The 26,206-nt window shown below is 57.6% G+C and overlaps 3 protein-coding genes across 3 annotated transcripts; 1 reads left to right on the forward strand and 2 right to left on the reverse strand.

Annotated features, from left to right (window-relative positions):
• Window positions 1-6,040: 6,040 nt before the first annotated feature.
• On the forward strand, window positions 6,041-9,102 carry PHYSODRAFT_334769 (hypothetical protein; the record flags this gene model as incomplete). Its single annotated transcript, XM_009532062.1, has 5 exons — window positions 6,041-6,457; window positions 6,501-7,806; window positions 7,836-8,054; window positions 8,266-8,573; window positions 8,686-9,102. 5 exons carry the CDS (start codon window positions 6,041-6,043, stop codon window positions 9,100-9,102), a joined length of 2,667 nt encoding a protein of 888 aa, XP_009530357.1.
• Window positions 9,103-12,991: 3,889 nt separating this feature from the next.
• On the reverse strand, window positions 12,992-14,593 carry PHYSODRAFT_511923 (hypothetical protein; the record flags this gene model as incomplete). Its single annotated transcript, XM_009532063.1, has 2 exons — window positions 12,992-13,564; window positions 13,922-14,593. The coding sequence occupies 2 exons, from the start codon at window positions 14,591-14,593 to the stop codon at window positions 12,992-12,994; spliced, it is 1,245 nt and encodes a 414-aa protein (XP_009530358.1).
• Window positions 14,594-19,300: 4,707 nt separating this feature from the next.
• Window positions 19,301-19,459, reverse strand: PHYSODRAFT_417505 (hypothetical protein; the record flags this gene model as incomplete). Its single annotated transcript, XM_009532064.1, has 1 exon — window positions 19,301-19,459. A coding segment is annotated over one exon (159 nt), but the record flags the coding sequence as incomplete, so codon positions are not given.
• Window positions 19,460-26,206: the final 6,747 nt, after the last annotated feature.

The following is a 26,206-nucleotide window of genomic DNA, read 5'->3' on the forward strand; positions in this document are numbered from 1 at the left end:
GCTGCTTTTAACAGCAGCGCTCGCATTACGTAGCGCATGGTGGGCTTCGTATGCCCTCACCATGTCCGGGACGTCTTCGAGCAAGACGTTCTGCGGCTCCCATGTATCTTGGTTGGGAGGGAATCCTTTCCAACGGATACGAAAACGAACCGGTTGCCTGTTCGTTCTCGGGATACTGTGACCAACAATCCGCTCAACTGTCCATCGAGTTGAGCCGTGTGCGCCACGAATCGGCGGTGGTGGTGGTGGAAACACGCCCCGTGTTTGGTCAACTTGGTGTTGACCCTGATCTCGCGTCTCCTCACGGCCGAGTTCCGGTCGTGGAGTAGTTCCAGAGCGCTGGGTTCGGCGCTCTGAAGTATCCTCAGGTTGCGGCGGCCTCCCAGACCGCCTCGATCGTTCCGGCCGAGCTGGACCATTAGCCCGACCCGCTGCTCCAGCGCGACTTCGCGCTGGAGAGGATGACGGCTTCCGCCGAGTCTTCTGCTTCGGTTCAGCCGAGCTAGGTAGCTCGTGCTGCAGGTATGGGTTCAGCCGTTCGAAGTAGAACGTCGGATGGAGGCGCATACTAGACGGTATGTCCATTGTGTAGGCGTTGCCGTGCCGTGCCAGCACAGTGAACGGCCCGATGAAGGGCGGAGCAAGCTTGCTTGCCCCGAAGTCTGAAACGGCATGTTTAGGCAAGTTTTGAGTAGCTAACAAGACTAATGAACCCTTCTTGAATTCATTTGTGTTGCCCCTGCCAACGTTGTCTGCGTTCAGCTTCTGTCGACCGACAGAAGCTGCAATAGCGTCTTGGACAAACCGAATGACGGCTTGTCTGCGCTGCACGAAGTTGATTGCGTCCGAGCAGAACTCGTTCAGCTCGCTTCCAGGAGTAGGCCCTGCCTCTGCGTTAGTCTTTGTGGTGTCTGTGCCCTGCACAGACACGCTCTTCTTCTTGTTGTTCTTGTTGGTGTCTGTGCCCCGCACAGACACGTTCTTCGTGCGCTTGTCGGCGTCTGTGCCCTGCACAGACGCGCGGTTCTTGGCGTTACTTCGTGTCGTTGCGGCTGACACTGTGCAAGTGCCAGCGGCATTCTGCGGCTGCTGCGTTGCAGTCGTAGATCCTCCCCCACTTAAGGAAGGAGCCATCATTCCGAGTAGACTCGGGAGGCGTGGGTGCCTGATGGCATTCACGTAGAACGGTGTATGCCCGGTCGAGGCATGCACCGAGTTGTTGATGGCGAAATCTGCCATCGGCAGACACTCGCTCCAGTGTTGGAACGAGTGAGCGTAGCTCTTACGCACGTCTACGAGCACGCGGTTCACGCGCTCGGTCTGCCCGTCCGTCTGCGGATGGTCCGCAGTCGACATCGAAAGTTGACTCCCAAGAAGTGTAAACACTTCTTGCCAAAAGTGTGCAGTGAAGCGCGGGTCTCGATCCGACACAATGTCGATCGGCATGTCATGGTGTTTGAACACCATGTCAACGAAGAGACGCGCCGTCTGTTTCGCAGTCACTTCAGCGGGTACCGCAGCAAGATGTACCATCTTGCTGAAGCGGTCAACAAAGACCACAACGCCCGTGTTCCCCTGGCTGTCCGGGGGAAGACCGAACACGAAGTCCAAAGACATGGACTGCCATCACTCCGACGGAGTCGGCAGTGACTGCAAGGGGGCCTGCGCAAAAGGCGCAGGCTTCACACGTTGGCAAACCTCGCAAGCGCGGACGTACTTGCGCACCCATTTATACTGGTGGGCCCAGTAGAAGTCCCGCGTGAGAAGAAGGTATGTCTTCTCACGGCCCGGATGCCCCGCAGTTGGCGCATCGTGATATTCATATATGATCCTGAGTCGCAGGTCGTGGTCATTGGGCACGACAACGCGGACCGCGTTGTCGTCGACTGCACTGTAGAGTAATAACCCGTCGTGCACCCGATAACGATGTGCACGAGCACGAAGATGCTTCGGCAGCTTCTGAAGAGCTCTGACAGAAGGCGCTGAGCCATAGGCCAGCAAGAGCTTCGCGTCCGCGTCGTGCGCGTACGCGACCTTCACGTTGTCCAACAGTGACAACGTTGGGGTACTCGATCGCATGGCGTCAATAGCATTGACGTCGGCATTAGTCGTGGCGTAGTCAGGTCGACGCGAGAGCGCGTCGGCCACCACATTGAGTCTTCCGGGTTTGTACTCAACCCGGAAGTTATACTCTGCGAAGAATGAGAGCCATCTCGCCATCCGTTGCGAGATGTGCGGCGACTTCACAGCCGTCCGCAGCGACGCGTGGTCCGTATAGACCACGAACGGTTTGCTTCCGAGTAGATACACTCGGAACTTCGCGAGTGCGTACTTCATGGCAAGGAGTTCCTTGTCATGATGCACCGGGTAGTTGCGCTCAGCTAGCTTCGGCTGACGCGATTGGTAGTAGCCACACGATCACGACCCTCATGATCGTGCTGCATCAACGCACATCCGATTGCGAAGTCGGATGCGTCGCACACAACGTGGAACGGGCGATCTTGGTCGGACACCGCCAAGATCGGCGCCTCAGTCAAGCCCTGCTTGACTGCATCGAAGGCCTACTGACACTCAGCAGTCCAAATCCACTCGGCGTCCTTCTTCAGGAGCTGTGACAGCGGGCGTATCATGTCCGCGTAGTCCTTCACGTACTTGCACAAGTACGTGGCCAAGCCAAGGAACTGCCGCAGTTCCTTGACGTTCGACGGCGTCGGCCACTCATTGATCACTCTGACCTTCTCAGGGTCAGGGCGGACACCGTTCTTCCCAACGAGACACCCGAGCACGGGTATCTCGCTCGCCCCGAAGATGCACTTCTTCAGGTTCGCATAGAGCTTGTGTTTGCGCATGAGCGCAAGCAGCTTCCGGAGATGCACCTAGTGCATCTCAACATCGCTCATCCTGTCCGCAGGCCGGCTGTGGACGAACACATCGTCGAAGTAGCTCGGTGCGAAGTCGCGCACCGAGCGCAACAAGTGCGTCACGCACCTGTTGAAGGTCGCAGGGGCGTTCTTCCGACCCTGTGACATCACTAGCCACTCCCAGAGCATGCCGCTCGGCGTGCTCACAGCCGTGAGAGGGATATCGCTCTCACGCATGAGGATCTGATAGAATCCATCGCGCAGATCATGAGCACTGTAGATAGTGCTCCTGGCCATCGAATCGATGATTACATCTTTTCGCGGTATCGGCGTCTGCGCCGGAATCGTCGCATCGTTTAGCTTGTTGTACGCATGAAAGATGTGCCAGCCGCCCTGTGGCTTCTTGACACAGAACGTCGGAGCACTGTGCGGGGATTTCGATTCCCGCACTTGTCCAGCTTTGCGACGACTTTCGAAGAAGTCGTCGATCGCCTTGACCTGCTCTCGCGGCAGTGGCCACTGCCGCGTGACACAGTACTCGTCCCCGGCACGAGATCAATCTCGTACCGGATGCCCTTGTCCTGCGGAAGCTCCGCAGGGATCTCTTCTGGAAGCACGTCCGCGTGCTCCCGTAGAATCTCGTAGAAGGGGCTGGTCTTCAGCGAGTCCCAGCTCTGCTCCTCAAAGCACTCCCTCTTAGTCTTCGCACTGAGAGTGTCCTCTCAGTGCTGCTCTCCATGAAGAACTGCCTCAGTTCTTCATTCTTGCTCTTCGTTCTCTCGGCGTCCATCGTGCAAGTAACGCGCGAAGCGCTTCCAGCTAATGACTGGACGCTAAGTCAACTCCGACGCTTGCGTCGGAGGGTTAGCGAGAGTCATCTCCCTGTACCGGAACCTGGCACAGGTACGCGTCAAGACGTTCAGCGTCTCGACGTCCGCCTTCTCAGCCTCCGTCTGCCCGGCAGACATTTCTTGTAGCGTCTCGGCCCCGGGCCGAGACTTGCGCAGCGACCTTCGCATGCGCCGTCTTCTTGTTTTGCGGAGCCCGGCTCCGCTTGGTTCTTGACCTCGTCCAGGCCCAGCCGTGGACGGGTGTTCTTCTTCAGTACCGCCGGCGGGCTCATTCCGCGGGCGAGCGACTTCAAGCCCGGCTTGGTCGCCCGGCGCTTCGTCGTGCAGCCCGGCTGCACGACAGCATGCAAGTTTTTCCGGTACGGGACGTTTGCAACCGTCGGCACCGCTTGCAGCGTCGACTCCCGGAGTCGACACGCCATCCTTACCTCGACGCCTGTTATTGGCGGAGCCCTCCGTTACAGCTACCGTCTTCTCCGTGCTCTCCAGCTCGTCTCTCTCCAAGCTGGCAGATTCTCGAGTGTCCGGGCCTCTCGGCCGCCCGTTCCGCGCTCTGCCACCGTCCTTCAATGTCGAGTCGACGCTGGCCCTGGATTCAGGCCATGCGTGCTGCCGTCCGTAGGGTGCGTCGGCTCCCCGAGCCGACAAATCAAATTCGTTCCAGCTATCGAATCCCGGAGTCGATGCGACTTCAATACCTCGACGCCAACCATTGGCGGAGACCCCATTACGGAGGGTGCGTCGTCTCCCAGAGCTGACGAATCAAATTCGTCCAAGCTATCGACTCCCGGAGTCGACGGCGTTTCGTCACCTTGGCTCTTATTGTTGGCCAAAACTGATCCAATCCAATTCGCGTCAGCCTCCACGGCTGAAGCGTGTGACTTGCCTGCGTCATCCGTGCCCCTTGAGGTCGGAGACTCTTCCTGATTCGCTGAAAAGCGGGTGTCGACCTCTGAGGTCAACACATTTTCTCCTTCAGCCGTCGGCGGCGACGCCGACGCTTGCTGCTCTTGCGCGTGTGCTCGCACGCGCCCAGGGCACTCCGGGACAGCGGCATTAGGCGCTGTCTCGAGTGGGGAGTTGCGAGCACCTGTCCGTGCGTGCGTAGCGGCAACAGGGCCATCGCTCACTGTTCTGCTGTCGCGACCGAAGCGCACGAGAGTGCGCTTCTCCCAATCGATGACCGGATCATGCCGTGCAAGCCACGGCATGCCCAATACAATGTCAAACTTATCGTTCAGATCCAGGACGATAAAGGTCTCGACAAACTCTTGATCTTCATACGTGAAGCGCACGCGTGTGGTGTAGTACCCCGCAGAAGAAGTGGGCGCACCGGGCGCCGGAGGAAGAAGGCACCAGGACACGAGTGATGGACCTCGACGCGGCTGATGGAATGCGACGCGGATGGATGGGCGCGACGCAGGGCCGAGATCGACGGGAAAGTCGGCGTGGGTGATGGGCCGTGAGACACGGTGCCAGAATCCAGTGCGTCGCGTAATCATCCGACGGGTCGACCAGCGCGCCCGGTTCTGCAAAACGCGCCGACCCTAAACCCCGCCGAGCAAAACGCGCCGAGCAAAACGCGCCCTAACCCCCGCCGACCAAAACACGCTGAGGAAAGATCTTGATTGCGCCACGTAAATCAGGTTGAAGCACGGTAGTGCAAGCACGACAGAATTTAGGATAGGCACAGAACGGTAGGCTTAGCAAGCGGTAGTACAGAGTAGCCAGTAGCAAGGACATAGGATAGGGTAAGGACTCAGTCCCGAAATTTCTCTGAACCACAAAGACCTCCCGTCTTCTCCGAGGTTCCAGGGGAACCACCAAGCACCGGCAAGTAGAGCCGCCTCGATATCGCGGCCCCCCGTCGTTTGCTGGTTCGGGTGCTCACCCCCCCCCCCCCACAGACCCGTGCTGGAACAAAGGCACGTTCAACGTATACCGTTTAGATGGGCGCCCGATAACGCGCTGCCTAGGCGAAGGACCGCACTGGCCTGATAACCGCCGTGCACAAGACCCCCGTGTACGCCCGATAACGCCATACAACCCCCAGGAAACGCCGGCCCGATAACGCCGCACGCCCGACGGGAACGCCGAGGAAACGCCGGCCCGATAACGCCGCACGCCCAAGGCTCGACGCCCTACGACAAGGAACAAGCGTCAACACAAGAACCCCTAACTCCGAAGCCTGGGAAGACTTGGGCCTGTATTTCGAAGATACGCTACTCCAACAACCGGGAATAATTTGCTCGGCGCGACCGCTATCCAGACGCGCCGAGTTTGTGCGAGATCGCATTCGCGAGATTTCTGCGAGGGCGCTACTTCACAATGGTGCCGCGACCGGCGAGTACTACTTCGAATGACGGACTAACGATCCAAGAGGCATCGGAGGCAGGTGCGCAGTCGGCTGGAAGGTCGCCGACCGCAAGAGAACACAGTGAGAGACCTGTCGCGTCATGGAGCTCTGAGGGAACCTTCACGACAGGCCACGGGGCCAGCGACGACCAGGAGGACTACGAAGAACAGTTTGCCGTTCCCGATGCGGCTCCCGACGAGGGAGCCGCGAAGGGCCGCGACGCAAGTCGCGGTCCTACCGGTCGGAAGCCTGCAAAGGCCGACGACCAACAACAACCCACCGCCAAGGCAGCCACGAAGCGCAAGCCGCCCAAGAGGAAGAAAAAGAAGCTGCGCGCGCCGAAGTCGGCGGAGGGGTCGCTGCCCAAGCCGCAAGGCCACGGGACGTCAGTACACCGGCGAGGAGGTACTGTACGTTGTGGCGCGCACGGAGCTCTTCCGTCTGCTAGAACAAGACCCAATCTTGGTCTTCCTCAAGCCCATGCTGATGAGCAACTTCACAGGCCCCTTCGTGGCACCGGACTTCGATAGTCTCACCAGCGTTGCCCACGCCGCGCCGACTCTCTTCCAGATGGTGCGTGACTCGGGGTTCGTGCTGGGGGCTTTCGAGATGGAGAGGCTGTGCGATTGGGACTTCAAATCTTGGTTACGTGCGATTCGCGTCGTGCAGGAGCCCTTGACGACTCTCGCCGGATCCATCAAACAAGCCGCGATGAGTTCTGCGACGGGCCAAGACGCGCCGAGCCCCTCGGCGGGTCCAGCCCAGACTTCGACGACCACGCCCTCACCTCCACCTCGATACCAATCAAGCGTGGACTCCGACAGCAGTTTCGAGTCGCCCAAGCGCATGCCCATGAACCGGCCGCCGCGCGTCATGCAGCTATCCGCGGCGCCCACACGCACAGAGGTGACGAAACCCGCCGAGGAGGTGCTTCCCAAGGCCTTGAGAGAATCTATCATCAAGCTGATGCAGATGACAGTGATGAACACCCCGCGGGCCAACACGGCCGCAATTCCGACGGGGCCGAAGGCTCCCGCGAATCTCACACCCACGGTGGCTCGCCCCCAGGAGGCAGCGGATGTCGCCATGGAGTCGGTCAGTTCGCGTTCTTCGACGAGGTCCAGGACTCGACGCGACGCGGACGAGGACCCCGATGACCTGTTCGACTTGGACATCGGAGTGCCAAGAACCACGGCCGCCGTCTCAACGGCAACAGCCGGCGGCGTAGTCCTCGCTCGCGTACGCCTCTCAGCATCTTCCGAGCTGAAAGAGTTCTCGGGACGGGACGCCAGCGAAGAGAAAGCCAGACTGTGGCTCAACCGTCTGAAGTCCGCCGCGCGGCGCGACGGGATGACGGGCGAAGAAGTGTGCAGGCAGTTCAGCGATCTAATGAGCGGCCCTGCGCGCCAATGGTATCTCCAGTTGCCCAGGAAGGTCAAGCAATCATGGACCGAGCTGATGGAGCAATTCGGGGTGCAGTACTGCGGCAAGGGCGTGTCAATGGCCAGTCGCTACTACCATGCGGCTCAGCGCCCCGACGAGACCCCTCTGGATTACTTGTACCGGCTCAACGTCGCGGGCTTGAGGGCCAACATCCCATACGCCGAGGGTACGACTGAAGAGAAGCGCGAACACGTCGAGCATTTCATCCGGACGCTGAACACGCAGGAGGCCGAACTCACCTCGCCTCTTACGCTGGTGGAGGTCGCCGACTCCGAGGCGCTGGAGAAGAAGCTGCGTGCTCGACAACGGGGACTGGCCCACCAGAAAATGACTCTCTCGGCTCGAACAAGTTCCGTCAAAAGGCGCTGACCCCACCGATTCAGCCGGCGCGCGCCGTGCATGCGATTCACGTCGCGTCGGACGAGTACGATTCGGGACGCGAAAGTCGCGACAGCGACGATCGCCAGTACGACCAAGACGAGGCGGACGAAGAACGCGCCAAGTTGTTCGTCGCGGGATGGGCCCCGCCGGGAGAGCCGGCGCGTTCCAACTTCGATCCCGACGACTCGGGACGCGCCCGGCCGCCGAGAAGATGTTAAACTAGGACGCTCGCTGGCTTGGAAACCAGTACGAGACGAGCGACCTGTTTCCGTCTATGCATATGTGACCAAGAAGTCGCGAGAGGTGGTTTGGTAGAGCCCGACTTCCCTGAATGATAATACATGTGAATCCAACCTGGAACGTACCACGCAAGAACGCGCGCCGCGAATCGCGGCGGTCCGACGGACGACGGACGACGAGTTTGCACGTGAACCACCCCTGGACGAGATCGACTTGCCACCAGGAGAGCGACGCGGGTACTGGAAACATTACGCGCCGCACAAGTGGTACAAGCAGGCCAAGATTCATGGAAAGCAGAACAACCGCCGTGCTGTGTTATTGCTCGACACAGGTGCCGAGGAGTCCATCCTGGACACCACCTTTGCTCGTGAGGTAGGCTGCCTGATTGACACGGAGATCACGCAAGAGTGTGTGGGAATTCGTGATGAGACATATTACACGGTGGGGAGAACCAGAGTCAAGATTACCTTGGCTGGGAACTTAGTGTACTACATGCACCTGTGGGTCGGCCAACACGCAATCCTGGGAATGAACTTCATGGTGCCCGCTGGAGTGCGCATCGACAGTGGACAGCACGGCGTGCTTCCCCGACGAGGTGCATATCCAGATGATCGGGCGAAGACCGCTATACGGCGCACGGATGCACTCGGTTAACGTCAAGACGCCTGTGAGGCTCGAACCAGGAGACACGCATGAAGTCTTGCTAAGGCCGGATCGAAACGCGCCGTTCCTGTGGGTGACACGGGCAGAGTCGTGGGTGACTACCTTTGTCAAGGGGAGAGTCGGAAAGAAAACGTACCTGCGTGTCATGAACATCGGAGACGCAGCGATAACCCTCGACGCGCATGAAACGCTTGGGTGGTGGACGCCGTCTGGTGGCCAGCCTCGGAACCGTGGATTCGTCCGACTGGGCTCCACCCGGTACCAGCAGTGGCAGAATCTGGCGTACGGCGCGACGCGCGACGCGTAGGAGAACTGGATCCCAGCCGAGCTCGACGGACCGATGACGGATCGCCCCTCATACCCGAAGCCTAAAGCCATCTTGCGCCCGGAGCCGAGACAACTCGGGACGCGACGCGCCTTGACCCCAGTGTTGGCGGCTGTCGCGGAAGCGCCGAAGGGAAGGGGGGTAGACTTGCCACTCGACGATCACAAGCCGGATACGGACGAGGAGGCGGTGGAAAGCGAACCCGATATGCCTCCGACTGTGGCTAGAAGCGCTGCAATGGAAGAATTGCCGGAGTCGGAACTCGCTGAGCCAAAACTCGACGGACCAAACCCCGCCGAGCCGAATTTCGACGAGGCGAAACCTGATGAGCAGGAGGAAGACGACGCGGTCCTCATCCACGAGGGGTCCGACCTCTTCGTAGAGGTTCTCGAGTCGGAGATGGCAGTGCTGCCAGACCTCTCGCTGACCGCCGAGGTGAAGATCGAGGACTTGAAGGTCGGCATGCCGACTGGCCAAAGGCTTGCGCCTCAGTACGAAGAGGGCGAAGGCGGGATGCTCTACTACCAGCCGAGAAGCGACGATTCCGCCGAGGATCGCGATGTGATGATGAAGCTGGTGATCCCGGAGACTCTTCGGGAAGATGTACTCGACCACAATCACGCGAGCCTGGAAGGCGGACACCAGGGAATTGGCCGCAGGTACCAACGCCTGAGGCGCCCCTTCCATTGGCCAGGGATCTTCAGAAGCGTCCAGCGCTACGTCGGCGAATGTACCGACTGCGAGACAGGAAAGGGTCGGCCGACCATCCAGGGCGAGTCGCCGGGCAACATCGTCGCGACGTACCCGTTCCAGGTCATTGCCATGGACCATATTCCGTCGTTGCCGGCATCCTACAAAGGCAACACAGAGCTGTTAGTCTGGGTCGACCTCTTCACGGGGTTCGTCGTGGTCAAAGCGAATGCGTCACGAACCGCGCAGACGGTGGCCGAGGCGTACGAGGAGGCGGTGTTCAGGCGCTTCGGCGCGAGCGAGGCTATCCGCCACGACCGCGAGCCGGGCTTCATGTCCGACTTCTTCAAGGCGTTCAGCAAACTCATGGGTCAGAGACAGCGAGCGACGCTTGCTTATCGTCCCCAAGCCAACGGTGCTGCAGAACGGACAGTGCAGACGGTTACAAGAGCGATCAAGATGTACATCGCAGACGTCGACCAACGCGACTGGGACGAATACGCCGAGCGTCTTACCTTCGCGCTAAACACGTCGCACGACCGGACGAGAAATGAAACCCCGTTCTTCTTAGTGCACGGCTGGGAGCCTCGGTCGACGCTGGAAGCGACGCTGGCCGCGACATGAGATCGCGACGGGCTCGCAAGTTTGGTTGTACCTGGATCGGGTGAAGCCGGGGTATGCGCGCAAACTCGCGCACATGTGGCACGGACCCTTCCGCGTCGCCGAGCTGGTCAACGCATTCGCAGTGCGCCTCGAGACGACGGGTACGCCCTATCAGCTTTACCCCGTCGTCCACATCTCCAAGATGAAGCCCGTCCGGGAATTCCCGTCGCGACCCACGACGCAGCTGACGGTGCCGACCGAGGAGCGCTTCGACTTCGACGAGGAGCTCTTGCCGGAGGACAGCTGGGAAGTCACGCGCGAGCTAGAGGACGACGTCTTCGAGGTCGAGAAGATCGTGAACGTGCGCGAGGGGCGGGCTACCCGGTATGGGCGCACGCGACGCGAGTTCGAAGTCAAATGGAAGGGCTACCGGGACACGACGTGGGTCGACGAGCTCGATCTGAATTGCGGCGGGTTGCTGTACGACTTCCTGCGCCAGCGCACGGGACGCAACCGGTTCGAGGCGATGCAGTCGAACGAGAACGCGGAGGCGGCGGAGCCTGGTGGGTGAACGCCCACGGGTGCGACTAAGTCGGCAGGGGTGCTGCCGACGAGAGGACTGGTGGGAAGCCTCAACTCTGGGAATGGCCGGAGCGAGGGATTGGATGAGGGAAGTGAGGAGGACCAGCCTGTTGCTGAAGATGCGTCGGCGGAGGGCCGTCTCATAAAAGATGTGGAGAAGTGGAAAGAAACAAGGGAAAAGATCAAGGCTACGTGTTGAAGTTACGGCTACAACAACTAAACGCGACGGACTGCAACGATGGGCCAAGACTCAAACCTGCTGGACAAACTTACCTGCAAGACGCGGCACATGGAAGGCTGGGTGATCGCGCGTCACTCGGCAGCGTACGTTGGCGTCCATCTCGGCCACAGTGAGCGGCGTTCGATAGAACCGGCGCCAGGGCTCCTGCGCGTCGATGTCGCCGAGCGCTGCTTGCAACGTCGCGTGCTGGAGGACTGGATACCACCGTCCGATCGACGTGTGCGCGGGCGGAAAGTGAAGCACCATTGGGTCCAGCAAGAGGTCCATGTCTGCGAGCCCTTGCTGGAACAGCCCGACCACCAGCTGCAACAGGCTGTTGAGGTGGTTGCCCGCGTGTGAGCGACGCGAGTTGCGCGCCGTGCGCCACCTTTTCCACGCCGCGCCCTGCACGAACAGCTCATGGGTGGCCTCCCAGTACGCCTGAGCCCAGTGCTCGATGTGGTGCCGGAGCCGACGTAGCAATGGGCGGAACGCCGCGTCGCCGGACGCGAAGGGAAGCGCCTCAGCGGCTTGAGCGAGGTAGCGCCACGACCGAGTCACGTATAGCGCGTCGACGTTGGCCAGAGTCATGAGGGCGCGGTTCCAGTTTGCAGGCGCGGGGGGAACACGGCGCGGAATGATCCAGCCGGGCGGCAGCAGGAAGAGCGTTCGCAACTCCTGCACGGTGATGAGATGAAGGCGGAGACGTCGTACCCGCTTGGACCAAGGAGCGTAGCGAGGCTGCCGCCAGCCAGACGGAGCTCCGGCAGGCGGAATCACAGGGTCGAAGAAGGGCGCCGCCGGAGCACTCCCCGCCGAGCCGCTGGAGGCGGTGCTCGAGGACGAGGCGCGGGACGACGAGGAAGCGGACGAATCGTTGCCACTGGAGTCGCCCGAATCGCCCGGACCAGTGCCTGGTCCAGCTCCGGCTGCCGCACGGCCCCTCGACAAGGAGTGCGTCGGCCGTGCAGGAGAAGAGTGACGCGAGGCCGCCGACCCCGTCGAGTGCGCCGACCCCGCCGCGTGCGCCGAACGCGTTGAGCCGGCCGAACGCGTCGACGCCAAGGAGGGCGAGCGAGAACGCGAGCGCGAGCGTGGAGGCGAGTGCGAACGTGAACGAGAGGCCGAGCGGGAACGCGAACGCGAAGCAGAACGGGAGCGCGGGGGTGTCCGGGAACGTGACTGCGAACGTGGAGGCGGACGCGCCGGCGACCGTGAGCGAGACCCGGGGCTATGCAGCCGGCGGCGCTTGGACTGAGCTCGCCGCGCTTGGTCCTCGCTGTCCGAAGACTCGGAGCCGAAGAGCGACGCGTCCTCTCGTGCGCACGCTGCAGCGGCCGTAGAGGGCGTAGCTGCAGATGAGGCCTGCGCAGCGGTGTTGTCGGAGGCCGCAGTGTCGACCACGGTAGAGAGCCGTCGACTACGTCGAAGGGGCGAAGAACCAGACGACGTAGCGGACGCCACTCCTGACGGCCTAGACGCGCGTGACTGAGAACCCGAACGACTCGACGCGCCGTGTCGAGGTCGCCGAAAACCCGACGAGGACGAGGCAGCGGACGAAGTCGGAACAGGACGGGAGCGTGAAGGACCTGTTGGAGGGGAAGCGCCAGTCGTCGAGCCCGCCGTCGAAGCCGACCAGCCCGCCCGGGCACCAGAGCTCGACGCAGTTGGAGCAGGAACAGGAACCGCGGATGCCACAGGAACTGCTGCGGACGTAGGAATAGCAGGAGGGAGGGGGATCGCACCGTCGATCTCCGCCGTGAAAGTGGCTTCGAGTCACCTGACCAGGTCAGCGCTGTCGATCTGCCCGCCTACACGCGTTACGACGCCGGCGAGACGATCAGCAAGCTCGTCGCACACCCGCCGCGCCAGCTCTCGGCCCCGACGCGCGTCTCGAAGCATCCGACGCCAAGCCACAGCGCGTTCGTCGCGCTCTCGGATGGCCAAGTCGCGCTCCTCCTCCAGTTCGGCGACGCGAGCGCTGAGACGATGGGTCTGGGCGCCGACTCCTCCTCGACGCTGCTGAGACGACCGCCGCATGGACAGCCACCCAGCTCGATACTGCGCCGCGCGAGATGTGGCGCAAAGTTCGACGGCTTGAGCCCGCGACATCTCGGACTCGGCGGCCACACGGAGAGTCGTAGCAGTAGCCACTGACTCCTCCAGCTCGTGGATACGCGTCGCGCCGCGGCGGAGCTCCTCGGCGTGGGCCACTAAGAGCGCGTTAACGCGCCGAAGGTCGTCCTGCAGCGGGACGTTCAGGTTCTGGGCCGCCTCGATATTCATGCGGCTCTGAGAAAGCGACGCACGGGCCGCGCGGAGCTCTTCGTCGACAGGGGCGCCCTGCTGCTCCAGAGCGGTCAAGGCCTGACGAGCCTGATCTCTCTCGGCGACGGCAGCGTCTCGTCGCTGCTCAAGGGCGGCCACGGCTTGACGTGCCCGGTCCCTCTCGGTGACAGCAGCGTCTTGCTCGCGTCTCACGGCCGTGGAGGCTCGACGCACTTGATCTCGTATGTCGAGGGCCCCGTCACGCTCTTGCTCGACGACCATGAGAACGCGGGTCACGCGGTCACGCTCGGCGAGAGCGGCGTCGCGCTGCTGCTCGGCAGTGGCTACGAGCTGCCGCATGTGATCTCGTTCAGCTTCGGCGGCGGCCACGCGCGCTTGGGCAGGAGCGAAGGCAGTTTAGGCGGCTGCGGGGTCGACGCGAAGGTCGTCACGCTCGGCGCGCGCGTCGTCGCGCTCGCCTTGTGCAGCAAACAGCGGGGCTAGCGGCACGGTGGATGGAGGCGGTGTAGCAGGAGCGCGCGCGAGTTGGGCGGTCAAGTCAGTGACCTGGTCTTGTGCCGCCCGGAGCTGAGCTTGAAGATTACGATATTGCTCTGTCGAGGGGCCTCGCTCGGCGCGGAGTAGAGCCTCGGCAGCGTCGGCGCGCTCAGCACGAGCACGGAATTCGGCCACTCGGTCCTCCAGGACGGCGTAGTCCCTCTCGGCGTGCTCCCGGGAGAGGAGCGCCTGCTCGAGCCGGATCATGCCTGCGCGATAACCCTCCCGAGCACGATGCAAGATCGCGAGATTGCAGTCATGCAGCACGGACGCGTGAGTAGCCAAGCCCGCATTGTGCGCTGAGACGAGTTCGTACTGGGCGCGCAGCTCCTGGTTCTCGAGCTGGAGAGTGCGCGCGTCGGTGACAAGAGCAGTCACCGAGTGGACGGGGGCGCCTGAAGCCGGAAGCTGGACTTGGGGCGCGACGGGAAGGTGAAGACGATGCGCGCCGAGGGCGCAAACCGCGCAGCCAGCGGCCTCGAGGTCGTCGGTATCGAGCTCTTCCTCCTCGAGGTCGATGTCGTTGGCGTCGACGTCGTGGCGGCGAGCCATGAAGCTTGGAGTACCGCGAAGCAGACTGCGAGGGCAGAAGACGCGATGGTGTCGAGACGAAGCGAAGGCGCGGGGCAGGTGCTGCGACGACACACCCACCTGGGGAGTGCGCGTGCGTGGCAGCGGGACGAATGTGGTGTAGTACCCCGCAGAAGAAGTGGGCGCACCGGGCGCCGGAGGAAGAAGGCGCCGGGACGAGAGTGATGGACCTCGACGCGGCTGATGGAACACGACGCGGATGGATGGGCGCGACGCAGGGCCGAGATCGACGGGAAAGTCGGCGTGGGTGATGGGCCGTGAGACACGGTGCCAGAATCCAGTGCGTCGCGTAATCATCCGACGGGTCGACCAGCGCGCCCGGTTCTGCAAAACGCGCCGACCCTAAACCCCGCCGAGCAAAACGCGCCGAGCAAAACGCGCCCTAACCCCCGCCGACCAAAACACGCTGAGGAAAGATCTTGATTGCGCCACGTAAATCAGGTTGAAGCACGGTAGTGCAAGCACGACAGAATTTAGGATAGGCACAGAACGGTAGGCTTAGCAAGCGGTAGTACAGAGTAGCCAGTAGCAAGGACATAGGATAGGGTAAGGACTCAGTCCCGAAATTTCTCTGAACCACAAAGACCTCCCGTCTTCTCCGAGGTTCCAGGGGAACCACCAAGCACCGGCAAGTAGAGCCGCCTCGATATCGCGGCCCCCCGTCGTTTGCTGGTTCGGGTGCTCACCCCCCCCCCCCCCCCACAGACCCGTGCTGGAACAAAGGCACGTTCAACGTATACCGTTTAGATGGGCGCCCGATAACGCGCTGCCTAGGCGAAGGACCGCACTGGCCTGATAACCGCCGTGCACAAGACCCCCGTGTACGCCCGATAACGCCCGACGGGAACGCCGAGGAAACGCCGGCCCGATAACGCCGCACGCCCAAGGCTCGACGCCCTACGACAAGGAACAAGCGTCAACACAAGAACCCCTAACTCCGAAGCCTGGGAAGACTTGGGCCTGTATTTCGAAGATACGCTACTCCAACAACCGGGAATAATTTGCTCGGCGCGACCGCTATCCAGACGCGCCGAGTTTGTGCGAGATCGCATTCGCGAGATTTCTGTGAGGGCGCTACTCCATACGCGTACTATGCGCTTCTCGGTTTTAACGATGGCACCCGTTGCCAATCGAACTTCCAACATACTTCGAGGTATAATTACCTCCACGAAGTCAAGCCTTGATAGACTTCGCAGTCGAACAAAGTTGTTCGACGCGCCCGAATCAACCGAAGAGAGTTGCTCTCTCTCTTCGAAGACCCGTTCAAGATGACAATGTTCGGTTTGTCTTTATGCATTTTGCAGTGAGAAGGGTCCTCACTGGGGGCTGCAGTCCTCAGTGTCGCATGTCCGAGTTGGACACGCGTGACTGCTTCACCAGTAGGGCGCCCCGCGCCTACTGGGTTCCAGCGTTTTTTGTTTGTCCGCGACGATGCCCGGCATCGCCGCGTCGACCACCATCTGGGTGCACGGGTGCCGTGCACTCTCGGGCATTGTGACCCATCCTTCCGCAACGGAAGCATCGTACATTACTTCCTCGTTGCTGTTGATAACCAACAGCTGTTGCATCCGAGAGGTCCATTGGTTCCGAACCTCCCGCTATCGCGACCGGAGGCGGTTCCAGCCTCAGCGCATTCGCATGCAGTTTAGCCTGCCTCAGACTAAACTCCTCCTGCATTGCAAGAGTAATCGCAGCTTCGAGAGTACCTGGGTACTCACGGAAGAGATAGGTCTTTACAGGCCCATCTCTCAGACCCTTCATGAACGTGACGATCTTGGTCGCCTCGTCTATCGGGTTGGTCACAATGTTCGAGACCAAGTACCGTGCTCTCTGCGCGTAAGCATGGACATCATGCTTACCCTGCTGTAGGTCGAGAAACTCTGCCCTCGACCGGAACTCGTTTTGCTGGGGCTCAAATTCTTGTCTGAGCTCCTCCATGAAACCCTCGTACGTGCTGAAGCACGTAGGATCAGAGAGTCGGCGTCCATACGCCCAACTTCTCGCTCGTCGCCAAGACATGACATGGCGAATGTAACCTTGGACAACGGGTCGACGATACGTCGAGCCGCAATGGCAATGTCGAGTTCGACAAGCCACCGGATGAGAGATTCGCCCCCTCTTCCGACATAGTTGCTCACGTTTAGCTTCAACGATTGCTCGTGCGGTGTCGTCCCCGACGCCACCGTGATAGAGGAAGCAGCATCACGCTGCTCCTTCATGATGAATCCCAGAGCAACACCGTGTTGCTCCGTCGGCGCTAGTGTGCGTAGCATTGCAGCTACAGCCGCTTCTCCAATGACTGTTGGCAGTCTTTGGAGTGCCTCCCACTCTGGATCCGACAGGTGGAGGCAGTCAGCGCGTGCAACATGAGTTGCAGGCGAAGTGGAGCTTTCCATGGTCACCTCCGCGCTCATGAAAAGGTTCTCGGCTCCTCGTTCGTACAGCTCCGTACGAACGTTCAGGTAGTCGGTCGTTGGACGGACTACTAAGTGCTACCAGGTGTAATGGGCCTACCTTGACTCACTACTACGGCTTACACGTATCCGCACGTGTATGAGGAAGCGTAGGTTTCTTTTGCTTGAGTTAAGTATACTCGAGATCCACGAGTATGCTTTAAACAAGATAAAGACTCCAAGTAGCGGGTTTTGGTAAAAGATGAGAACTGTTATTTTTGTTTTATGTTTCTGACTTCCTCTAAATGTAATATTCTAAACTAGGAATCTGCCAACGGCTGGTTTGCAGGATTCTGCTGACATGTAAGTCACTCATTGGCTAAAAGTTGCTGCTTTCAGCCGATAGGAATTCTAAATGTGTATGGACCACCCGTCGTGGTGGTCGTAAATGTATGTAGCCATTGGTGTACCTTACACCAAGGTCGAGGAAATGTTCAAACCTCTAACAGACATCGCATCTGTTAGAGTAACAAGTGACTGTAGCCACTTGTGCGTGTAACCACGTTACACGATCGGACCGGCCCTCTCGTTAGAATGACTTCTGCGCCTCTTCCGCTAAGCGTTGGGCTCCCAGTCGCGGGCAAATGTTGGAGGACCTCGCCTGTGATGCATTGTATACGCGCAAATACATGAATACACGTTTCCATTTGAGATACACATCGAAGTCTTTGTCGAGCGTTCTGCGCCTAGTAGTGGTCGCTTCTAGCCTACACACGAGTTGGAATAGCTCCAGGATAGGATAGAGTATACGTCACGTGCGCACAAATGCGTCCTGTGTCTCTTGTGCAGCTCATATAAACGCGAGGCTACACACATCTTATCCCCAGCACTATACTCCTGCCAACCCATGCGAGCGTTTCAGTTCTGCGTCCTTCGTGTCACTTTGTGGGGGTCGAGACTGCCGTAGTAGGTAGTCATCGTCGTTCGGATCGCGCTCCACGCGCGGATCATGGCCCTGTTTTGCGTATCACGCGCTGAAGACCTCGGTGTCATACGTATCAGCAAGTGAATGAATTACATTAGGTCAACGCATATGGGTAAATGCACTCAATGTATTCTTGCGACGGAGCTTCACGCAGGAAATTGCTGCAGATTCCATTTAGGTTGCAGTTTGTAGGTGTGCAGTACACGGAACCAATAGCGTTGTAACCTTCGTCGCGGAAACAATCCCCAACTCATTGGCAGCTTCCTAGTTTGCCCACGTCCTCGAAGGTGATGCCCTCTTCGTTGATACACTCGTCAGTGTACTCCACATTAGCTGGCCACTTGACAGTAGCCGTCTCCGGTAGAATAGGCTCTGCAGGACGCGCTGCTTGGTAAACCGGATGATGTTGTTTAAGCTCGGCGAGAAGCTTATTCATCTTTGGCTTCTCCAACAACCGCTGAAGTATCTTCGCCATCAGTGTGTGCACTTTTCACAGGCCACCTCTTTGCCATGTACCGCGCTAGGCGAAACCTTTTCGTCGGCCAAGGGTTGCGGCGTTGTTTTCTCGCGTGACGGATTTCGTCATGCTCCGCCGCCGTAGGGACTTCATCGCATTCGGCGAGAAGTGATGCCTCATCCATGCTGTCATCATCACTGCCCGGATCGTTTGCATTGACCGCGAGCTGAACGGCTCCTACAGCACCAGGATCGCGAGAATCACACAGTTCCTCGCATGGACGAGCTTGCCCCCCCCCTCCGAATCACCCGACGAATCGCAAGTCAAGTCGATGGTGAAGGTGCAGGGCGTGTTAACGCAAGTTTCACTCTCTTGAGCATCAGCACCAACCCCGGTGACTGCAGTGGAGACTGAGGCATCTGAATGCATATACGCGATAACCAAACATGCAAGGTTAGAACTCGTTTGCAGGAAATCAGCAAAATCAGCACTACACGTCGGCAACGAATTAACAAATAATTGCCCGTGTTCGTAGCGCAGGCTACAACGATGCTGCTTGTTTCGAGTTCACCTGCAGCCTCTGCATGGTCAGCTTCTGCTCTGGTATACTGCTCACGGCGGCTGTCTACATGCGCCTCCCGCGTGGACGCCACCACTGTTCGGAAAGAGTCTTCTATCACGGTACGAAGACCAGCCGCAACTAGACTGGAGCGAGTGGGTGCATTAACCTCTCCGTCGACCAAGCGATACCTACATAGCGTGCGCCATTTGACACTATCAGGCGGGAATGCGTTACCGAAGCGGTCTTTCATCAGCTACATCTTATTGGTAAGAGGCAGCGGCTCGGCGGTGTCTACGCGCGGAGGAAATTCATCATCCGTTGTGTCGATACGATGGACCACTGCGACGCGATGGCCTCTCACATCGCCGCACACAAAGGCCCTGGAGAAGTACTCGATAGTATCTCCAGCGTGGAGTTCCTCGTAGGGGAGAATGAAGGGCGCGGGTGCCGACGAGGGGGCCTTCATGAACAGCGTGGTTGGTGTTGGCTCGTGTGTGTGTTCTGACAGAGAAATCGCCCCTAGCATGTACCCACCTTAATTTGCAATCTAGGGCTACCTGTTTCTGAGAAAGTACTACGGTGCTGGGCGTCGGCACCGAGGTCAAGTTAACGACCTCTGCTTGGCTAGTATGGATACGGCTACAGGTCCACTAGCCCACTGACCGCAGTTGTTGGTAGACCATGTGTTAAACTACTCCTGCGCATGTCGTTCGCCTCCAAGACGCGCGAGTGGGGTATCATTTGGCTCGCGATATCCTTATCTACATGTTCCATGCGAGCAAATGGCTCATCCTATCCCTCCAGGATGCGCGTGTGAATCGCTTTGTATTGAGATAACCTATATGCCCCATGCGAGTAAACGAGTCCTGTGCTCGCCACACGCCTCCCAGACGCGCGAGCGTATTGGCAGCCGCTTTGTAGCATACTAGTCTGTAAGGTCCATACGAGTAAATGACTTCTGCGCCGGCCACACATCTCTTCAGCTCCCTAAAGTAGTGCCTGAGGCTCGAAAATACTCCTGGCCTGGTAGTCCATGCGAGGAAAAAGTGATCTAGCTCTTTGCATTTGCTGAAATACGCCGCGAGCTTCCTCGTAGTGATACACGCGGAGATTGAGCCGTGCACCTTGATTTGGGACTGGCCACCACCCGTTTATAAGAAATTAGCAGCGTGTTGTACCAGACGAGCCTTCAGAATGGACCGTCCATCGTCCCTTTCCGGACCGTCCATCGTCCTCTGGGCTGTACCGGTTCTATCTGTTTGGTGTTATTCACTTTTTCCTTGGTGCTGCTAACGTTTCCTCGTTGCTACGCGACGCTTCCACATCCGTTGAATACGTTAGGGTCCAAACCGCGGTAGCTGCCAGTCACCGCCTGCACTGATTCGTTTGCGAGTCTTCGCCTAAGTTATTCCGCTAGGGTCACGGTGCCTTCCTCCCGTCGTTGAATCTCATCGATGCTGCTTCCTCGTTACAAAGGATGACTACATCGCTTGAAGCTTAGCGTACATACATCACCAACCAAAGGCTCTCTTGTTGTAACTACATCCCTAAGCGCCTATCGTACTTGCTCAAGGGTGTTGTCACTCGCGACCGTAATCCATTACTACTGGCATCAAATGCGCGAAGGACTTAGCGCTGATCGCTTCCATATATGTTTTTGATTAAACGACTATATCGTGTATTATACACGATTGAATCTATAGAATATTGTATGAGACACGATAACAGAACTTAGCGATAGTGAGACAAACGGAGTTTGAACGCTTCCACGTACTATTGAAAGCAGCATTGTCGATTATCAATGTACGACTAGGGTAGATGGGAGCCTTCAACGCCGCATGTGCATGAAGGAAGCTTCCATGCTCAGCCCGTGGTAACACACCGCTCATAATAGCGACAAATATACCCTTTAAAACAACATCATATTTTCATCTGGAAATGCCACTTATATATTGTCAGCAAGGTTTTATCTAACCGCATATGAATTCGTGGTGCTTCTGTCGCTGTCACCGTGAGGATGCCGCTTCGTGAACCTTGGGAGTCGTCCCTTGACTTGAGTAGCTTCTGACATGCTACTTGGTGATCCATGTAGGAGGCGAGACTTACCCCACATTCATTTTAGAACGAGATGAGTCCACCAGCAAACAGAAAAGTGGACACCCCTGTACCATACATGATAGTAGTTAGTAAAGCACATCCGTATCGTGTATGTACACGTTAAACGAACCCTGTCGCTCCGTTTCCGAGCTATTCGCGTCTTTGCGGGTCTGTCTTGAGGCTCCTTCATGATCAGAACCTAAACGATTCCGCAACACATATATATATATATATACAACGTCAGAATATCTGAAAGCGCTTCTGCATCGTAGCAAGTTGTACCCGATGGCCTGGCTTCGACGGCGATACTCGATTCCAGGGCTTGGTCAATCTACACAACCGTCCATTTGCTCTGGACGAAGCACCGGGGCATCAATCGCGAAGCACGCTGGACCTGGATAATCTAAGCTTTCCTTTGAGCATACTAAAGCACGTTGGGGGGTCAGCAGTCGTTCTGGATTATTGAAGGCGAGCCCCATCACGCTCACGGAGTGAGTGTGAGTTGGGGCTGCCCCCGAATAATTCCCCGACGTGATCGGGAACGAGCTGCTGGCCCAACTGTCCGAGCACACGCATAACGTTAGTAGCATGAGATAGCAGTGAGAACAAGAGAGAGAGCATGTAGTGCATGGATAACGTGCCCATTGCGGGTACAGCTAGCAGTTGACGCCCCCATGCTCGAACTGATGATCTTGCGCTACTTGGCCCCGAGCGTGGACGAGTAGCCGGTGTTGGTTGTTGCCGAGCGTGGTAGGAAGCTGGGTCCTTGCGGGCGTAACCGTGGAGCAACTCAGCAGCGTGGGTGTGTTGTTGTCCGATGGTGGGTTGCTGGGAACGACGGTGCCACCGAGCAGCAGGCCGACAGCCGAGAAGGTTGGGTCAATGCGTTGCTGTACGTACCGCGGGTGGAGACGCGAGCTGCCCCCAGTATAGGAGGTAGGAATAGTGAGCGGGGCCGCCCGCTGTGTCGAAGAGTCGGGTGCGTGCCGCCGGGCGTGCGGTCAAGCGTGCCGTGGTGGCGTGTCGGGGCTGCTGGGGCCCTGCGCCCGACGGTGCAAACTCTTGACTGGCCCAGAACCAACTGCTCAAACTACACTACTGCCACGTTCGGCTGGGGACAAAGCATGTACCGGTTGCTCGGTCCAAGAAAACCGCCCGCTTGAATGGCATACTAAACCTACTGGTGACCGCGCGCGGCTTGGTGTGCGTGTGCATCTTGGTATCCACGTGCGCCTTGGTGTCCGCGTGCGGCTCGCCGTCCACTGTCACCTCGTCCTTCTTCCACGTGGCTTTATCCTTCCATCGGAAAACATAATTTCCCCGCTACACTCGGAAATACACCATTCGGTACATACACGATAACGTTAGAATTATACCAGGTACAATACAAGCTACACGAATGTCACCTTGTATCAAATCCACATCTGTGGTACTTTCGTCGGCCCGCATACGGTCCCTTCCTCATCTTCGCTGCTATCAAACCATACAAGTTAGTTTGTACATCTCTAGAAACCTGAACAAACGTTAACAGTACATCAACAACGCACCTTACAGACTTCCTTAGGATCCAGCAATGGCACCCACACGCTCGCGTTGTGCCTCGTGTGCTTCAGTTGCTTGAGACGAAGGCGACTTCCGCGGGGTTCCTGGGTGCCCATTTGGCCTTGAAAGCTGGTATGGACACGGGGAAGATGGCCGGATGGGGTCTGTGCGGTGGCGGCGAATTTTCTACGGTGATCTCGAAACGAGTGGCGTACGAAAACGCCTGTAATCCCAAATACGGATTTGGCGAACACCTCTAGCACCTTATTTTTAGGAAATACGAAGATCAAATACTACACACGGCTCTGCAGACTGATCGGGAAAGGATGGGACACAAACCAACCCTCGATTGACTTCAAGTTTGTATGTCTTTATACAAAAAATAGGTGGAAAAATCCTTAATATGTATAATACAACTTAAGCTTTTTGTCTAATCGTTTCTAATACAGCGTCTCGCGCTGGGGGGATTAAAATCTTCAAGAGTGCCCCCTCTTCTAACGATGAAATGGCTGATGATGAAGGCGATAGATCACACTTTACGTTCGGTTTTCGGTTTGGTTAACGTGTGTGAGGACCACAGGACATGTGTGCATGCGGTTGTTAGGCAACATAGGTCACCACAACTGATACGGTGCCGCTGGCCTCGCTCATAACACTATTGACTTACTTCAGACTAGGTAGGCTGTTGAATCATCAACCAGCCAGTCATATGAACCTTCCTGTCATTGTTTTTTTTCTAAGCGATTTGAATCAACGCTCACAGCGCATTCCGTTAGCACCCCTCTCTAGTTTTCAATGCACAGTCATACGGGCTAACCCTTTGGAAAGCCCCATGTTTACAGTACTGTACCCCCTACTAAAGTTCAGATCCACCTCCCCATAAGCGCGCCTCCTTGCGCCTTGCATTGCACTCCACATCAACTCACAAAGGTGCTTAGGTACTGAGTTAACATCCAAAGAGGATTGGTTTTGATTTGCCTGCAACAGTCTCTTGCACAACCATATAACTTAATCTAGTGTTTGTACGTTTTGGGTGCATTTATCACCTATCATTATTCAAGAGATATTAGATGTGCTTGGCGCGCTTATCGGGAGGTAGATCTGTATTCTCCGTCCTCTAACTGATAATCCTGTCTGTGCGTCACTCCGTCACGCTTTCCGCCCCTACTGCATAGACCTGTCGTCTCGACTACATTATCGCGGCCCTATCGCATGCATTATCCACTCATCAAATCGAATCGCACTGGCTTTTTACCTACATGCGAAATTACAAAAATAGCCACAATCACGCTAAAATCGCACTTATGCGGCGGAGTCTATCGGACTTTACCGGGTGTGATTATCATATTCCCCATTTTGAAAGTTGGCACGCGGCAGACGGACGGACCGAGGCGGCTAGCGGGATGGCGCCTGGCATAGCGAAGCGAGTGGCGAACTGCAGCGGCAGTGGACACACACAACAGTGAGTACATGCATACCTATACATGAATAAACTACTTTACCGTTTCGGGAGTTCCGCCGGTTGGGATAACTGGTACTCTCAGGGCAGTCGAGGGTTTATAGTACGGAATTAGGGGTAGATTGGTGCTTATTAGGCGTTCTTAGGGACACCTAGTTAAGAGTCCGTGGGATGTTGAAGTAGGCCGCCATACCTACGAGCCGGCCCACTCCGCGTCGAGACACCCACGGACGGCGCAGCCGCCGGACAGTCGCTCTGAATCCACAACATTGCTACTGTGTATGAGTGTCCAATTTAATTATTTGGCATGATTATACTGTAATACTGTGGCTTTCTGCTTTAAAACCGTTACAATACTTAATAAGGGGTGTTTTAAACGCCTTTTTTAGGATAACAAAGATTGCAGCTGGCACCCGCCGCCGTACCAAGACTTAGCTCTGCCACACCTTTTGCTCTTCGGAGCCGCAACCCTGAGGTGCCCATGTTTGCCCGCCGGCAGCATGGGAAGTCTCATACCCAACCGAGTTTTGGCAGATCCATGTGGCGATAAAAGCCGGCTTTGCCGGGCCGCCTGTTTAAAACTCGGAGTAGTGGTTGTGTTACACTATTAGTGTGTGGGACCGGCACGTTGGATTGGGGGAAACCTCGGTTCCGTGCTTCTGTGTCCGCGACAGAGCGCATGCGGCCTGCCACGTGGCTTGGGTGGGGACTCAAGCTGAGCCACTGGGGACAGTGACTTGACGGCTTATGGCTTACCTTTTGTTTAGCGGCAAACTGAGACCGTCAGTTTCGTTCGGGGGGCGACGGAAATATTTTTGCTTCGGCAACTAGAACCGCTTACCGCATTTCCGACCCACTCACACCCAAACATACAACCCAATAACACACAAGCCAAAAGAGAGCGATATTTGCATTGCTACATACGGGTTTCTAGCCTATTGCGACCTGTGCCGTAGCAGAAGAAAGCTTGATGTGTGCTGCCTTGCCTACGCTTTTTCAGGTTATGTACCGATTTGCGGTCCAAACGATCCTTCGATGCCTATGATACCAGTGGACGTTCCAGTAATCAAAGCAATACCCAACAACTGACCCATTACCCCTTCCAACCGAAAGTGGTTAATTGCCTGGGCTGTCAGACACTCTACCACGGTCACCAAAGGAAGTGACCACAACGATATAGTGGGGAGTTGTCGCTTCAGCACCACGATGGATCCGCTGCCAATTTCTCCAAAGGTATTGAGAAACGGCGGCAATAAAGCGGGTTGTACTTCAAGGCGGTGGAAGTGGGGGTGAGGAACTGAAAGCAAAAAAAAACATACCGGTTCAAAAGCTAGGCTAATGAGGCGTCTTACCGTCGTTTAAATTGCAGTTGGTATAATTACACTGGGAATGCCGTAGGTGATGTGGTCACATTAGGCTTTTTCTGCGAACACGGATTGCAAACAGGCACAGACGTCCCTTCACAGTAACGCACGGTATTAATCTCTTCAAGGCGGTGCGGCGGAAGAAAAACAGCATAGGCGATGCCGAACTTACTCACCTCCTAACATAGCTTAGAACCATACATAGTGACATGTTACTTTTACGGCGGACTAGTAGATATTTGATTGTTGTTTTGCAGGGTTCATGGCTCGAAAACGAACGTATACGAGCGAGGACGATGTCAGAGCAGCATATCCTGCACCTGATGAAGACGAAACCCCAGCGGAAAAGAAAAGACGGCTCAACAACCTGAACTCGGCGTTGTCACGTTTTCGAAAGCAGCAGAGAGAAGCAACGGGGCGTGATACGGAAGCTGAAATACCTAGGGTGATTGATGAACTACGGTCCGTTGAGATCAGGCGGCGAGAGGAAAGCACGAAATCAGAGGCTGCGGGTGTAACTACCGTGGTCGTTCCTACTCTTCAAGCACCAGGGGCCAGCTCCGTCACTGCGGATGCGGTAGGGCACACACTTTTTCAGGCCCGTCCACTCGCGCGTGAACGGACGAGGCCATCGCGAAGAAGGGCGGATATGACTCCTTCCCAACTAGCTCGCGCTCGCGAAGCAGACAAATCTCGGCAGCGGCGTAATAGAGCA

The sequence above is a fragment of the Phytophthora sojae genome (genome assembly GCF_000149755.1).
Source record: "Phytophthora sojae unplaced genomic scaffold PHYSOscaffold_6, whole genome shotgun sequence".
Lineage (NCBI taxonomy): Eukaryota > Oomycota > Peronosporomycetes > Peronosporales > Peronosporaceae > Phytophthora > Phytophthora sojae.